The 15,994-nt window shown below is 53.9% G+C and overlaps 2 protein-coding genes across 3 annotated transcripts; one reads left to right on the top strand and one right to left on the bottom strand.

The window, feature by feature from the left end:
• Window positions 1-110: 110 nt before the first annotated feature.
• UROD (uroporphyrinogen decarboxylase) lies at window positions 111-3,514 on the bottom strand. The gene is made up of 10 exons (XM_015291286.4): window positions 3,336-3,514; window positions 2,536-2,648; window positions 2,375-2,454; window positions 2,043-2,105; window positions 1,750-1,947; window positions 1,367-1,528; window positions 1,090-1,227; window positions 792-892; window positions 516-582; window positions 111-383 (listed from the first exon to the last, which is right to left on the bottom strand). Exons 1-10 carry the CDS (start codon window positions 3,497-3,499, stop codon window positions 219-221), a joined length of 1,251 nt encoding a protein of 416 aa, XP_015146772.3. The 5' UTR covers window positions 3,500-3,514; the 3' UTR covers window positions 111-218.
• Window positions 3,515-3,604: 90 nt separating this feature from the next.
• On the top strand, window positions 3,605-14,513 carry HECTD3 (HECT domain E3 ubiquitin protein ligase 3). 2 transcript variants are annotated; one of them, XM_422429.8, is made up of 21 exons: window positions 3,605-3,962; window positions 4,615-4,775; window positions 5,433-5,525; window positions 5,825-5,960; window positions 6,436-6,551; window positions 6,838-6,951; window positions 7,425-7,507; window positions 7,869-8,034; window positions 8,507-8,588; window positions 9,518-9,700; window positions 10,361-10,413; window positions 10,747-10,811; window positions 11,243-11,346; window positions 11,672-11,791; window positions 12,148-12,237; window positions 12,599-12,805; window positions 13,140-13,269; window positions 13,522-13,596; window positions 13,815-13,896; window positions 14,013-14,084; window positions 14,318-14,513. In XM_422429.8, exons 1-21 carry the CDS (start codon window positions 3,642-3,644, stop codon window positions 14,400-14,402), a joined length of 2,538 nt encoding a protein of 845 aa, XP_422429.3. In that variant the 5' UTR covers window positions 3,605-3,641; the 3' UTR covers window positions 14,403-14,513. The 2 variants fall into 2 exon arrangements, with proteins under 2 accessions (XP_422429.3, XP_046800814.1); XM_046944858.1 differs by lacking the exons at window positions 3,605-3,962; window positions 4,615-4,775 and adding an exon at window positions 4,830-4,890.
• Window positions 14,514-15,994: the final 1,481 nt, after the last annotated feature.

Below are 15,994 nucleotides of genomic sequence, written 5' to 3'. Positions count from 1 at the left end.
CCCCATCAGTGTCCCCCCACCCGCAGGATGGGGATCAGGGTCTCCCTGACCTCACATGCTCATCTTTTCCAGGGCCAATTCCCCACCCCCAGCTAGAGCCACACAGGTGCTGTAAAGAAGGCACTAGTTTAATGCTGCATTCCAACCTGGAGCAAGAAACCCTGTGACAAAAACATATTGAGGGTAGTTGTGCCCAACCTGCAGTCCTGTCCCCAGGCTCAGCCATGTTTATTGATCTGGCGGGAATGAGCATGCACAGCCTCCACAAAGGCACCCACGTGCTCGGGGTTCATATCTGGGTAGAGGCCATGGCCCAGGTTGGCGATGTAGCGTTGGGTCCCAAAGTTCTCCAGCATTTTCTTCACCAGTTCCCCAATCTTCTCCTGTAGATGTCACAGGAAACCATGTATCAACCTCATCAGTGTTCCCCGTCTCCACTGGTCCCACCACCATCAGCCCAGGACATGAGCCAGGGTCACAAGTGGGGAAATGGAGGCAGGAGGTCCATGGCTCACCTTGGGTGCATAGAGAGCGCAGGGATCTAGGTTTCCTTGCAAGGTGACACCTTTCCCGACCTGTGCACTGGAGCAGGGAGGAAGCAGGTGAGTTGCTGTGTGTGGGGCAGGTGCAGGGCAGCTGCAGGACCCCCAGTGCAGCTCTTGGCTGCTGTGAGCTTCACACAGCACTGGGGCCTGGCTATTCCCTCCTCTGCACCAGAAAATTCCAGGCCTGTGATACAGCAGGGCAGCCATACAAAGGGTCAGGGTAACAGTGCTGTGCCAGACTCCTACCGAGCTTCCTGGGGCTGGATGGTCCAGTCAAGACCAACAACCTCGTACCCAGCTTGTGCCAAATCACGCAGTGCGTAGTGTGCGTCCTTCGCAAAGACGATCTGGGGAAGGAGGAAATGGGCAGTAACTCCAGAGGATGGAATGCCAGATGCCAGGGACAATGAGAGATACAGGTACAGATACTGTCACACTGCTACCCTGGTAGCAGCCCTTTGTACCCTCTCCCAGCCTCCCCCCTTGGCCATAATACTCCATGTGCTCCCAGCGAACAGGGACGTCCCAGGCAGCTTGGACTTACCATGGGCACCAGTGACAGTGCCTCTGCTTTCAGCTTGCTCTTAACATCCCGGGCAATGTCTCGGATGTATGGCAGGGCGAACTCCTGAAATTGTTCTGGACCTAAATGCCCTGCATGGGACTCAAACAGTTGGAGCGCCTGTTGGATACAAAGGGCTGGGTGAGCTGCAGGTACCAGGCAGCGCCTCGGTCCCTCATCCCACAAGCTGGACCCCTCTGCTTCTTGTCCCCAGTCCCTGCCCTCCTGCTAGGACCTGTCCCCATGCCCCAGGACACACCTGCGCTCCAGCAGCCACCTGCCCCACCAGGTAGTCAGTGACAACATCAGTCAGCAGCCGCAGCAGTCGGTGGCTTGCTTCAGGGTGACGGTACAGCCAGCTCTTGGCCTTTGCCATTGTAGTGGAACCACCCCCTTCAATCATGTAGGACATAAGCGTCCACTGCAGGAAGGAGAGGAGCAGGGTGAGGTGGTAAACATGTGAGGGGTTGGTTGTGGGATTGATGCTGAAGACAGATTTGTGTGCAGGAGCAGCAGCTCTACACGTTCCCTGCCTATATAGGATGGGTACGAGCTGGTCCCTGCAGCTCTGGACGTGCCAAGACCAGCATTACAACAGAGGGAAGAGCAGGAAAGCCCACTTTGCAGAACCATATCACTTACAGGTGCCCCGGAGAAGCCAATGAGGGGCACCTTGCCCTCCAGGCTGTGCCGCGTCAGTGTGATGGCCTGGAAGACGTAACCCAGTTCTGCAGTCACGTCCACCTTCTGCCGTAGTTTCAGCAGATCCTCCACCTCCTTCAGGGGCTCTGGAAATGTGGGTCCTTTGCCGGGGACCATGACAACCTCCATGCCCAGTGCCTGGGGACAGGAGAAAACGGAAGAGGCAGGAACGTGGCAGTTCTGGATCCAGCCCCATACCCAGTCATTGCTCCCCACCACTGACTGTGACTCACCTGGGGCACCACCAAGATGTCAGAGAAAATGATAGCAGCATCCAGGGGGAATCGTCTGAGTGGCTGTGGATAGTGGAGAGAAAAATGTAGCGTGGGTCCCCCTCCCTGTGAGGGCTGGGACACACACATGGAGTGCAGTGGGATCCTCAGGGTGGGGGAGGGCCCCATCTGATGCTGGGGGGTCAATCCGTGGACGAACTCAGGGACCTCGAGCCGGGCATTGGGCTGCACAACTTACTGAGCCACTTGAGGGTAAGGGCCAGACCTAAAGTTTCTTCCCACCTCTATTCCAAGAGAGGAAACGGGACACAGCCCCCACAGAGGACAATCACCTGCAGCGTCAGCTCACAGCACAACTTGGGACTCCGGCAAGTGTCAAAGAAATCCTGAGCAGCCCGGGTCTCCCGAAACTCTGCAAGGAACCAGCCGTGGTGACGAGGGGTGTGCTGGCTTCCATTGCCCCCCCCAGCCCTGTATGCCACCCCTAACTCACCAGGCAGGTAGCGTCCTGCCTGCCGCATGCACCACACCGGGGTGTGCTCCGTCTCCTCGCCGCGTGCCGCACGCAGGAACGTGTCATTCTTCAGCTTGGGGAAGCCTTTGGGGCTGCAGGAGGGACAGCAGACAGGGCTGGTCGCCATGGAGGGCACTGGGCACCCCAGCAGGTCTCTGGGGCAGGGCTGGTGGCTCCCCAGCTGGGACCACGGTGACAAAAGCTCCATCACCTCCCAGGGCCTCTTCCGGGGCAGCGGGGCCCTTCTTGGGGACAGGCGATGCCCGGCCCGGGGCTCTGTGAGATTACATTATCGCTGGCAGCAGCTGCTCCCACAGGGGGAGGCTGGGGGCCTGCAGGGCCCGGCGCTATCTGGGCCTACAGAGCTCCACGGGCCCCCACACCACACGTCCCCGGCCTCCTCCGAGCCGAGCCCCAGGGCGGGGGGCACACGTGGGGGCCGTGCGGGGCACAGCCAGCACCGCCGTGCTGTGGTGGGAGGCAGCCGTGGGGACAGACCCCCGAACCTCCAGAGCGGGACCGGTGCCGCAGCAGTGGTTGGGATCAGCGCCCTCGGGGCCACCCCGGCGTCCCCAGCGCGGCACCTCAGCGCGGCAGCACAGCCCTCGGGGTCACGGCTGACCCCAGCGCACAATGCCGGTGCCACCTCTCTGTGCCCAGCGTGGGATCCCAGTGCCGCGCACCACTGACCGCGCGAGGAACCCCAGGGTCATCCCGGTGACAGCCGCCCAAGCCCCACGCGCGGGCACGAGGAGGTAACCCCGCGCCCGGTTACTCACAGGAGCCGCTCGCTGCCCTCCATCCCGCGTCGCTTCCCGCCCCGCCCTCGTCCCCGCCTCGCCCCGCCCCGCGGCCGCCGCCATCTTACCGTAACCCCACCTTCCCCGTACGCCCAACGGGCGCCGCCATCTTGCCCCGCCCTCACCCCTCCGTACGCCGCCATCTTGCTTTGCTCCCCGCTTTTCCGTACGGTTCATGGGCGCCGCCATCTTGCCTCGGAGGCGGGCGGGGTTTGCCGTAAAGCCGCGAGCACTGCCCCCCCCACCCTCCCGACGCCGGTGCGGGGCTCGGAGGTGCGGAGCGCGATGCGGGCGGGCGGAGAGGCTCCGCACCAGGTGCTGGGCCGGCTGCGGTTCCTGCTGCAGTGCAGCGAGTGCTTCCGCCGCGCCCGGCCGCTGCCCGCCGCGCTGTGCTACGTGCCCCGTGAGGTGCAGTACAAGATCTGCAAGGACCCCTCGGCCGCCGCCTCGTCCCGCAGCCTGCTCAGCGTCTGGGACAGCCCCGGGCCGGCGCGGGGCTCCAAGCGGGCGGCGCGGGCCACCATCGAGGTGCGGAAGGGCGGCTGCCTCCGCGCTACGGGAGAGGAGTACTGCAACAGCGCGGGGCTGTGGGTGAAGCTCAGTAAGGTAACGCCCCCCGCGCTGCATCCCGGGGGTCCGGGCCTACCGCGGGGCGGGGGGCGGCTCGGGGCCTGCGCTGGCTGCGGAGCGGCCTGGTCCCCTGGTGGAGGGCCGGCTCCTGTCACCGCCTCGCTCCCCCCCCCCCCCGCCTCCCTCTGCTCGCGTCCCGTCGCCACCTGGTTGTCCCCCGGCCGCCTCCCTCATCGCTCCTATCGCCGCCCCGTGTCCCTGGCCCTTCCAGTCGCGGGCTTCGGCGGCGCCGTGAGGCCCGGGGCCCTGCGTGCAGTGCTGAGCGTGCCTGTGGAATCGTACCGTCATTAAGGATGGAAAAGATCCCTGAGATCACGCAGTCCTACCCCACCCCACCTTGCCCAGTGAGCGCATCCCTCGGTGCCACATCCCCACGGCTCTGGAACACCTCCAGGCACGGTGACCTCACCACCTCCCTGGGCAGCTGTGCCACTGCAGCACTGCTCTTCAGGAGCAGAAATTGTTCTTAATATCCAGCCTGAACCTTCCCTGGGGCGACTTGAGGCTACTGCCTCTCATTCTATTACTGTTACCCAGCAGAAGAGGCCAACCCCCACCTTGCCACAGCCTCCTTTCGAGGAGTTATAGAGACCTGGGGGGTCCTTATAGGATATATTTTCCCTCCCAGGAGCAGCTGGAAGAGTACAAGAGTGGCTGTGATCTGGAGGAAGGCTGGGTCCTGGTGTGCAAGCATGCAGAAGGAGGCGACAGGCTGGTCCCGGTTGAGTCCACGGAGAGGATCCAGAGGCAGCAGCAGTTGTTTGGGGTTGATTACAAACCTGTGATCAGGTATGGGGTTGTGGCTGACGTCTTCCCTTCCACGTAGGTTGTGGAAAGTGATATGGTTCCCCGGCTGCTATACAAGCATGTGTCCAGCTTCTTGCCTTCCTTGTAGCTGGAAAAGGTGCAGTATGCAGGAAACCTCAAAATCTGTCTCTGGAGTCTGACTTAGAAAAGAAATTGAGGTTTTGCTGCCCACAGTGAGAAGTTGGAGAAGCTTTAAACCTGAGATCCCTATTTTAGAGCCTTGAGCTTGTTTGTAATCTGAGCCTGCTGTCTTTATTCGATGTCTCATTTCCTTGCTTGTATGAGAGCAGTGAAGTTCTCATCTGCTCATGTTTGCTGCTTGAGATTTTGATGTATTTTCCCTCCGTCCTTTCTGTTCTGGACAGAAAAGTCCTTGCCCGCTTGGCCATTTCTTATATTAAAGTGACATGATAGGGAACCCAGACATTGAGTTATTCAGTTTTGCTCAGTCACTGTCATCAATGCAGCTGGGGCTGTTGACTGGAAGAAGTAAAGACTATCTGAACAGAAAAGGCATGTGATAAGGATATGGTGGAGGATGAGATGCGGTGTGGCTTTAAACCTGAATCTTCCCCTTCCAGCTACTTCTCAAGTACTTGTGTTTTTCCCCTGGGATTCTCTCACTCCATTTTGTTACAGGTGGGAGCAAGTGGTGGATCTGACTTACTCCCTGCGCCTGGGAGCGAAACCCAAGCCCATGGACCAGGATGAAGCTGCAGTAGAAAAGCTTCGGTAGGCGCTGTTTCATGGTGTGTGCACACTTCAGCTGTGGGTGGGTGCAAGCTGCTGTCTCTCCCTCGCTGCTCAGACAGCCATCTCTTGTAAATTGGGGTGTGGAGCAAGACAGGCAGTGGGGAAGCTGAGCTCTGCACAGCACAGTCTTGTCCTAGATAAGCCAGCATGAACCAGAAAACAAGGTGAAGATCAAGGCAGACATGGACCTACGTTTCCTGACCCGTCCACCTGGCAGGGGTCAGTGCAGCCTTGCTGTCCCTGGATCTCTAAGACCGTTAACCTCTCTGTCCTGGTAGGTTTGTGCCTCCAACGTGGACTTATGAATGTGATGAAGACTTGGTGCATTTCTTGTATGATCATATTGGGAAAGAGGATGAGAACTTGGGCAGTGTCAAGCAGTATGTGGACAGTATCGATGTCTCATCCTACACGGTGAGTAGTACGTGGAGTAAAGGGACAGGGCTTGATCAACCCTGCTGTGCCATGGGGCTGGGGAGCATGTGTGGTGGGTGTACTACCCTACTCTGGGATGGTCTGGTCTGTGCTATGTGGATGTGGAGGGTAAGGTGCAGTCTTGGAGGGGAGCGTCATGCAGAGCGTTGTGTAATGCAGCCCATGGATGAATTGTGCAAGCTGTGATCTGAGAGGTAAATGCTAATGCTAGCTGCTAAGCTGATTTTAGAGAGAGTTTCATACTCTTGTGCTGTGTGTGTGACGTCATAGCACCTTAGCAGGCCAGCCCCAGCGTCCTGTGCTGCCTGTACTCCCCCTGTCTACCCAGAGGCCAGCAAATGGGAACGGGACAGTTTGATACCCTCTGGCTCTATGATTCATGACAAAAGTAGCCACTAAGGAGAAATAATCCTATCCCTCTCTGACTTTCCCCTCATTCACTGCCCTTTTCCAGGAAGACTTCAATGTGTCCTGTCTGACGGACAGCCATGCTGACACGTACTGGGAGAGTGATGGATCCCAGGGCCAGCACTGGGTGCGGCTCAACATGAAGAAAGGCACCATTGTCAAGTGAGGCATCTCTCCCCTGTGTGCTGGCTCACTGCTGGGGTGGGCACTGCAGCCCCTGCTCTGTGCATGAGTCTGTCACAGCCCTACGTTGCCTTGCCCTCCCTCCTCCTTGTCCCCTGATCTGTCTTGGAGTTTGAGCAGCTCTTAGCCAGTGTTGTCACAGGTACCTGGGGGTCTCAGCACCGTCTGCATGTGCTTGGTACGGGTGCAGCCAGGCCGTGAGGGAGGAGCAGTGGTAGTGGTTCAGAAATAGAGCTGTCTCTTCATTTCTTGCTTCCTTTTGCAGGAAGCTCCTGCTGACTGTTGATACCACTGATGAGAACTTCATGCCCAAGCGCGTCGCCGTGTACGGGGGTGAGGGGGACAATCTGAAGAAACTGAACGATGTTGGCATTGATGAGTGAGTGGATGGAGGTGGGAAGTGTAGTGTGGCCCTTCTGAGGACTTGAGGTGCTGGGCACCCCAACTATAAGTTGTCACGCCAACTCCAGCCTCACTTTAGTGGCTCAGGACCTTGGGAGAGGCACTTTCTATCTCTCCAGTCTAACACTTTGAAACCCCATTCCCAGCTCCTGCAGTCCTGGCCTTTCAGATGGGGGGGACTTGCTGATGTTTAGCAACTAGCATGGCTGGGTTAATTCAGAGAGCTGTGCTGTCTTATTGAACAAGACGTTGCCTAGACCTGGGGTAACAAGAGGTTTGGATATTTGTGTGAGCTGTGTGGCACTGCTGGAGGCAGGCAGCTGGGTCTGGGTTCCTCCAGCAGCCTTCCATTCTAAAGAATGCAACTTTTTCCTTACAAGCAGCCCAGTGAATTTTGACAGGTTGGGCAAGGGAACAGCTCTGCAGCCTCTGTCTGTGCTGTGCTTGCAGGAGTTACATTGGGGATGTGTGCGTCCTTGAGGACATGACAACACACCTGCCTGTCATCGAGATCCGGATTGTGGAGTGCAGAGGTAGGGCTAGGTGTTATGGCCACATCTATAATGCACCTGTGAGATACTGTACACTGAATTTATTCCTGCAGCTTGTACTTCTTGGCCAGGTACTCCAGGGCAACTTGAGGATTTGCAAGCCTTGTGCTTTCAGCCTGTTTTTCTTTTCCTTGCCTCTGATTTTGTTGTTGGTTTTTTTTCCTCTTCTTTAAATTTCTCACTTCTGCACAAAGGTCTTTCAGACTCTCAGTGCTCAGCCCCAGAGCTGGTGAAGCTGGTCATGTTCCTAGTGCTTTTACTTGGAGATGGTACTGACCTGCTGCAGCTGGAAGGCTTACTTTCTCGTGGGCTTAGCATATTATCTATGGTCTTCCTTTGGCAGATGATGGGATTGATGTTCGCCTTCGTGGCATCAAAATCAAATCCTCCAGACAGAGGGACTTGGGGCTCAGTGCTGACATGTTCCAGCTGGCCAATTTAGTACGCTACCCCCGCCTGGAAGGGACAGACCCCGACCTGCTGTACCGGAGGGCAGTGCTCATTCAGAGGTACTGTATGGGAGTGCAGGGAGCGTGCAGTGGGGTGGTGCTGTCTGCAGTGATTGGTGCCCTCTGCAGTCCAAGTAATGGCTGGGAGCTCTAAAGCTCTATGACTCCACTTGGGATGGGCATCCTGGGCCTTGGAGAAAATAGCAGAGGTTTTCTCGGGTAGCTTCCATACATTTTTAAGAGGAATCTTGCAGCTTAAGTTCAACGTTTTGTGTATTGCGGGTGCAGCATATCTGTGTTGCGGGGAGGTAGGGGGGGCAGATGCACACAGGGTCCCTTGCAAGGGGTGCATAGTTGCTGCAATGGGAATTTAATGCTACAGGCTCTGTGATTTAAAAAAAAAAATCACACTGGCTTGTGTTTGGATCAGTTGCTACTTTTCTGTTTATGTCTGGAGTGCCTGGCCTGGAATAGGCTTATGCAGATCCCTTTCCCTTCAGGGTGTTGCAGTACCTTCTTCTTTGGGATTTAGGTTCATCAAGCTCCTGGATAGTGTCTTGCATCACTTGGTGCCAGCTTGGGACCACACTGTTGGCACATTCAGCAAACTCAAGGTGAGTGATTTCCTCTGTATCTTGTGGGGCCTCAGTGAGGCAGAGTGATTGCACTTGGGCTGTGGCAAGGGAGACAGTCAGTGCTTGTTGCTTTTAAAGCAGCTCAAGGGAAATACCTGGCTGAGCTCCTTTCATTAAAGCTGTGAAAGGCGATATTGTTTTGAGACTATTTTCCTGCTAGAACATTGATGTGGAAATGTTGTAGCTATGCAGTAACAAGAAGAATGAAACCGAGGCTGTGGGGGTGAAAGCACATCACCCACAAAGGGACTCAGACCATAGCTGCACTGGGTGTGTGAGCTGGGCATACATCCCCTCTGAGATCACAGCCCAGCACACTCTGTTCCCGTGCTTGCTGCCAGCAGTTTTGAACTGGCTGTGTCCAAATGGCAGGGCTTCTTACCAGTAGCTATTTTCTGGCTTTTGGTTTGTGTCTTTCTCGTAAGACTCAATCATCCTTCCAGTTGTCTGTTTTCCTCACATCCTCTCCCAGAATGTGCTGGGCATTGCTAGGGTAGTCCAATTCTGTGTGCTTCCAGGCCTAGTGCTAGAGAACACTGTAATCCCTGTGCCAGCTTAGCCTAAAACCCAGAGCATTTAAGGATTCTTGTTTGTCTAGCAGAGCTTGGTTTCATTACAAGTAGGAGGAATAGTAAGACTCTTGTTCTGGTGAGAGTGAGTGAGAGTCCAAGCAACATTAGAGTGTGAGTATCAGATGACTGCTGATGGAGGGAGAATTGGGCTCAGTCTGTCCGCTAAGCCAGAAAGGAAAGTCTTTGGAGACAGAAGATCAGATAGAGAAAACACTGTTGAGGAGAATGTGGCTGTGTGTGGGAGGTTGTGGTTTTGGGAAGGGAAAGGACCTAGGAAGCAGGTAATGTGCTTTGGGCGCTGGGCACTTCTGACATTTTGAACTTACCTGTTGGCAGCATATCAAGCAGTTCTTGTTGCTGTCCAAGAGGCGCACAGCTCTCATTACACAGTGTCTGAAGGATTCAGAGACAAGCAAGCCCAACTTCATGCCACGGCTCTATATTAACCGACGCCTGGCTATGGAGCACCGAGACAACCCTGCCTTGGATCCCAGCTGCAAGAATGCTGTCTTCACTCAGGTATTTCTCCTTCTGGAGAGGACTCCAATGCTTTGAGGAGAGTGGAGCATCCTGAAACCAAAATGAACCAGGGGGAGGTGGGTGGAGGGAAGAGCTTGGGAGCTAGAGTTACCTGGTGGCTTCAGGGCTTCTTTACATGACTCCTAGGCTCTACAATTACATGTGCTGATGATCTCTTATCCAGGAATATCTGAACATCAGAGCTGATGTCTCTGTTCTGTATTAGGCTTTGTTGTTGACATGTTGCTAATGCAGAGCATAACGATCTTATTACACTGAAAGGACAGTAGAGACTTCTTCTGTGACAACAATAACGCAGCTGCACACGGTCCTGTGGTATTACAGCAATTCTAATAATCCTATTGTCATTCTCCCTCCATCTCCAAAAGATCTATTGCTCAATGTGTGCACAAACAGCCTAGACCAAGACAAGTTTTCATATGTGTTCAGTGTACCTCTGAAGCGAGGAAGCTGCAAGTGGTGTAAAATACTGCAATTACGTCACGTTTTCAAAAGTGAAGGGCCCTAGGCCATTTAGGGGTCAGCTTCAGTCAGTATTTAAGGGTTGGAGACAAACGAGATTCCTTCCAATTTCCAGTCTTCACTTGGCATCGTTTCTTCTGGAGAGGGAATACCAGCTTTGATCTCTACTTGTTGCAGGTGTTTGAAGGCCTGAAGCCGTCTGACAAGTTTGAAAAGCCTCTGGATTATAGGTAAGCAGCACTGGGTGTAGGGAGGGGATCGTGCAGTACTGGGAGCTATGTCCTCTTTCACAGCAGGATGTTTGGCAAGCACCTGTGTGCCCTCTGGAGAGGGTTTGCTAGATCAGGAGCCAGCTTAGACATGGAATGAGGGCCTGTTCTCCCAAGGTGTTTCCTCCCTTCTGGGATTGCAGCTGTCTTGAGACTGAGGTCTTGTCTTAAGCCCAGGCTCCTATGCCCTAGGCCTCTGGCTTCACTGCTCTCCCTGCTGCCTCCTCAGTCTCTCCTTGGATCTGGGTGCACTGGGCACCCACAGCAATTCAGGCAGTGCCTGGTTCTCTACAGGTGGCCGCTGCGTTACGACCAGTGGTGGGAGTGCAAATTCATCGCAGAGGGCATCATTGACCAAGGTAGGGGCTGTGTGGGCAAAGGGGCAGAGTTGGAGGTTGATGGTGTGACATTGTTGCTGCAGGGGGTCTCATTTGCTCCCAGCGTTATTGCTGCTGGAGGAGAAAGGGAAGGCAGGTCACCTTGTCCTGCCACCCTCTGCAGTGTTGTGGGTGAGGAGTGCTGCGTGCTGACATTGGTGTCAGACCTCCATTAGTCACTAGCAGCAGCAGCTTTGACAGTGGCAGTGTTCCCTCTGGCTGTCCTACATGGGCCAGGCAGCGGTGTTTCTTCTACTGCCTTATTTCCTCTGGTGCCTCTGGGTTGTGACAGGGGCCTGCTATTCAGCTCTGGACTATGTTGGATCAAAATCCCTAATCTTGCTTCTGTGCTCCTGAGAGTCAGCACACGAGGAGTTTCTATCACTAAAATTGCCATTCTTCTGGGATTGCAGGTGGTGGTTTTCGGGACAGCCTGGCAGACATGTCGGAGGAGCTGTGTCCCAGCTCAGCAGACACTCCTGTGCCCCTGCCCTTCTTTGTGCGCACATCTAACCAGGTGCTGTGGGTTGGGGTACTTGAGGCAGAAAGTGCTCAGTGCACAGTATTGTGCCTGGCAAAGTAAAACTGTTTATATCCCCCTTCGTGCCTGAGATGTACTTATTTTTGCTAGTCCAAAGCCTTTTCTCGTTAACTATGAAGGACTGAATATGTTGCTTTGTGACATCTGGTTTTAGGATAAGTTGATAAGTGCCTCAGTAGGAACATTGCCACAGAGCTCATGGGATTTAGCCCTTTTCCATTGTGGGAAAATTCCCAGAGTCACTGCAAGAGCTGCTTGTAGTGCTTCATGCTGGGCTGAGTGTTGACTCTTATCCCTGTAGGGTAACAGCACTGGAGAAGCCAGGGACATGTATGTCCCCAATCCCTCCTGTAAAGACTTCCCAAAGTATGAGTGGATCGGGCAGATCATGGGAGCAGCTCTGAGGGGCAAGGAGTTTCTGGTGAGTTTTCAACCCCATCTCTGTGTGGAGGTTTGCCACAAAGGGAATTGTTGGTGCCTCTTGTGCCACTTGTCCAAGAGGAGCATGGGAACATGGGAAGGTGATCGTGCGTTGGGACAAAAGGTGTTTGTCAGGATTTGGGGCTGAGAGCTCACAGCCTGAATTTCGAGAGATGATGCTGGGAACCTGGGGGAGGGTGTCTGGTCTCTGCTCAGTTCTGTGTAGGCTAAGATACCTGATGAGCCCTGCCTGCAGACAGGGAGAGTGATGGAACCTCCACTGTGGTTGAACCCCATCTCTATCCTTGGGGCTATCTCCTTTCTCACAAACTCAGCAGAACTGCTGTTCTCCTTCAGGTTCTGGCTCTTCCTGGCTTTGTATGGAAGCAATTAACAGGAGAGGAGGTCAGCTGGAGCAAAGACTTTGCTGCGGTGGACTCAGTGCTGGTGAGAGGGACTGGGAGGCTGTGCCTATGCTATTCCTTGTGGTGCTCTGCAAGACTGATGTGTATGCTTGCTCCTGTGTTGTACTTGCATATTCCAATGATATGTCAAAGAAAAATGCACCGAGAGTGCACTATTAGCATTTAATACATCTCACAGATGATACAGGTGTAGCAGTGCTGACTGTTGCTTTCAGCACACAATGCCCCAAGGTCTGCTAAACAGCAAGTGCAGCTGTAGGGCAGTATATCCTACACTGCACTGTTGTCTCAGTCACTCTAGCCCCTGTCTGGGAAAGTAGGAGATGAGGGACCAGGCATATTTCCGCCCACTGGGCATCTCTAACAAGCACTCATCTGGGCAGGTGAAACTCCTGGAGGTGATGGAAGTGATGGACAGAGACACCTTTGAGTTCAAATTTGGGAATGAGCTGACCTACACAACGGTGCTGAGTGACCAACGTATGGTGGAGCTGATTCCCAATGGCAGCAACACTGTGGTCCGCTATGAGGACCGTAAGGAGTTCATCCGTCTGGTACAGAAAGCTCGACTGGAGGAGAGCAAGGAGCAGGTAATGCTTTCCCATAGCCTGAGTGGCCACTAAATTCCCAGAGACAGACTTCCAGTATGTATAGTAGTTAATGTCCCTGTGCTCATTAGTGCAATAGTAGGCGGTCCTTTAGGGTGATATATAGTAGCATGAGAGACAGACTTTTATTGCCAGCTCCAATACAGGCTTCCTAATTGAACTGGAATGCATTTCTCTGGGATCCTATTCCCCTCTGCAGATCCCATGGAGCATTTGCTGGGCAGTTGCTTGGCATTAGTTCAGTAGTCCTCAGGCTCAACCCTGAGCCAGGAAAGTAGGCAAGACTCACTGCTCACCTGCCTTGCCTCCTTTTCAGATCATGGCTATGCAAGCTGGACTGTTGAAGGTGGTACCCCAAGCTGTTCTTGACCTCCTCACTTGGCAGGAGCTGGAAAAGAAAGTCTGTGGAGACCCTGAAGTCACAGTTGATGCCCTGAAGAAACTCAGTAAGTGAAGGCCCTCTGCTGAAAGCTCTTTCCCTGAAAACAGAATGACTGTCTTCCTTGCTGGGACAAAGAGAGGGTGTGGGAGGCACATATTAGCCTTTATTATGGTGACAGTGTGGGCCTGTGCACTTTTTGCCCTTAGCTGAGTGCTAACAGGATCAGGGAGGGCCCATGGATATGCACGGGATGCCGTGCTCTAATTTGTCCAGGAGGAGCTGAGATCTCTAAAACTCCTTTTCTGTACTCTGGCAGCTCGTTTTGAGGACTTTGAGCCACTGGACACCCGCGTTCAGTACTTCTGGGAAGCACTCAACAACTTTACCAATGGTGAGTGATTTGCTCTGCCACTGCACATCTCCTCATGCCGTGACAACCCTTGTGTGTTGGCTGGGAATGGAGAGATTGAAACCACCCTTGTTACTGCTTGGGGAACAGATGAGAGCCAAGCAGAGCAAGCTATTGGGCCAAAGGAGATACTTGGAAGTGGCTGTGCTTGATCTCATATTGCCCTGGGATCTGCTGATACCTTTGTTTTCCCTTCGCAGAGGATCGCAGCCGCTTCCTCCGGTTTGTTACTGGCAGAAGCCGCCTCCCAGCACGGATCTACATCTATCCAGACAAACTAGGGTGAGTCCATTTCTTTTTCACAGACTGCAAGGCTAACAGGTCAAAGGGATCTGTAGTCTGCTCTTTCTTTCCTTGCTGGTTTGCTGATTCTAACCAGTTTGTCACCTTTCCCCAAGCTCTGAGACAACAGATGCGTTGCCAGAGTCATCCACCTGCTCCAGTACCCTCTTCTTGCCCAACTATGCCACGTAAGTGTCGTAGCTTCTCTGCAGCTGGGGGATTCTGTCTCTCTCTTAGCCTCTATGTTGACCCACAGAGCCCCATCACTTTGCCATGTTTTTATTTCCCCGGCTGCATCATGTAGCTACTGTGATATTTTTTGTGAGCAGCTTTTGAAGAATAGCCTTGATCTTGTCATCTCAGCTGGCAGATGCAGAAACAGCAACTCCTTGTCTTTTTTTTCCCCCTCTTCCCTCCCTAGAGCCAAGGTGTGTGAAGAGAAGTTACGCTATGCGGCCTATAACTGCGTGGCCATTGACACAGACATGAGTCCTTGGGAGGAGTGATGTTGCAGCCCGACCAAGCAACATGGACAATCACTTGACAAAATCATACAGTGGGAAGAGCTCCCTTGTTCCCCCCAGGTTATGTATATATAATAAACATCTAGGTGTGAAGCCTGGCTTCCTGCAGTGGTAACCAGCACCACTTTGGACACAGAGGTTTGGAACTGGCTTGGAGTGTAAATGTTACTGCAGTAAGGAAACCCTGTTCTCAGCCTTCATTCATCAGAAAGGCCCGGTAGACTTTTGCAATGAGTTTCTTCTCCCAGTGTTCCCATTGCAGCTCTGTAATTTACTCTTGCTCTTCCCAGGCTGTGCTCTGCTCCAAACAGAAGTGGGTAGGGCTACAAAGTTGCATGGCAGGTCGCAGTATGGGACAAAACTGTGAGCCGCAGCTGAAAGCATTAGGTGTTCAGAGAAGGTCACTGTGTCCTAGCCCAAGTGTCCTGACTGCATTCCTTTGCCTTGTTCCTGCTTTCACATGAGGTCATGGAAATGAGATCATTCATCTAGGTTTGAGAAGCGGAGCAGACTGGTGATGGGTGCTGCAGGGGTGCCTTTGGCCACCAGGTGTCACGACAGGCTTGCACAGTAAGAATGTGGGTGCTGTGGGGTGCAATTAAATCACACAGAATCCCTGTTCCTATGACCACCCGTGGTTCTCCACACCATTGCACAGCAGCAACTGCTGGGGGAGCTGCTCCCCTGTAGGAGGTGGGAACAACTTGCTTTCCTCCCTCTATAGTCTTCTGGTTCTGCATTCTGCCCAGGGCATGCTGGTAGCCTAGCAGCTGTTCTCCCAGGCTCTTTGAGCCTTAGTTTTCTCCTAAAAGCCTGCGTTACAATTAATCTGTTAACGGTTCTCATGGAGATGTGCAGGCAGGGCCAAGCTCTTCTAGACAGCAGAGGTGGGAGCAGTATCAGTCAGAGCAGTACTGGCCTCTGCTCCTCTCTGCCATGGGGAGAGAGGTGGAGGTGTCGGGGGGGACAGCCTTCACCCCAGGGTAGTGGAGAAGCTCTGTGTGTTTCTGAGTTTGGAGCAGGTCAGTGTGTGACCAGGTATTAGGCAATGAAAGCTTTACAACATCAAAACCATTCTTGGATTTTTCCAGCCCTGAGCAGGGCTAGTGATTGCCTACAGCACTGTGAGCTACCCGTGACAGTCTGCTTTTACACCCCAGCTTCATCTTCAGTCCCTGAGAGCTGCTGGTGCATCACTGGTGAGAGCCACTGAGTCACTTGTGCTGGAGTGGGGCCAGTGCTGTGAGTTAGGATTTATCGTGTCTGAGCACATCATGCTTTACTCTCTTCTGTTGGAGTCTGTCATTCAGAAATGGCTCCTGGTTGTAAAAGAAGTAATTCCCTTTACCAGTTTTCTTGGAAACTGCCATTATTCCCAGAACTGCTGAGGGGCTGTACTGAAAGGAATGTAGGATCAGCAGAGCACAGGCTGAGGTCTCCTTGCGTTGCAATGAGTGGAAGGAGCATAGGGTGAGTAGGAAAGTCCCTTTTGGCACCCTGGCCTGCAGCAGAACCTTCCATGCATGACGTGCTGGGTGCTAAGCCCTGTGTGCTGGAGGAGTTTTTTGTAAATC

Source organism: Gallus gallus, chromosome 8 (assembly GCF_016699485.2).
Source record: "Gallus gallus isolate bGalGal1 chromosome 8, bGalGal1.mat.broiler.GRCg7b, whole genome shotgun sequence".
NCBI classification, from domain to species: Eukaryota; Metazoa; Chordata; class Aves; order Galliformes; family Phasianidae; genus Gallus; species Gallus gallus.
The sequence above is the reverse complement of the archived record's forward strand: the minus strand, read 5'-3'. Positions and strand labels throughout refer to the sequence as shown.

Bases quoted from the DNA above. Each gene is read 5' to 3' on its own strand.
- UROD (XM_015291286.4), bottom strand. From the start codon at position 3,499: ATGGCGGCGTACGGAGGGGTGAGGGCGGGGCAAGATGGCGGCGCCCGT. The intron at 1,948-2,042 runs GTGAGTCACAGT...TCCTGTCCCCAG, and splicing joins ACATCTTGGTGGTGCCCCAG to GCACTGGGCATGGAGGTTGT. The intron at 384-515 runs GTGAGCCATGGA...TGACATCTACAG, and splicing joins GCGCTCTCTATGCACCCAAG to GAGAAGATTGGGGAACTGGT.
- HECTD3 (XM_422429.8), top strand. From the start codon at position 3,642: ATGCGGGCGGGCGGAGAGGCTCCGCACCAGGTGCTGGGCCGGCTGCGG. The intron at 10,812-11,242 runs GTAGGGGCTGTG...CTGGGATTGCAG, and splicing joins AGAGGGCATCATTGACCAAG to GTGGTGGTTTTCGGGACAGC. The intron at 11,347-11,671 runs GTGCTGTGGGTT...TTATCCCTGTAG, and splicing joins TTGTGCGCACATCTAACCAG to GGTAACAGCACTGGAGAAGC.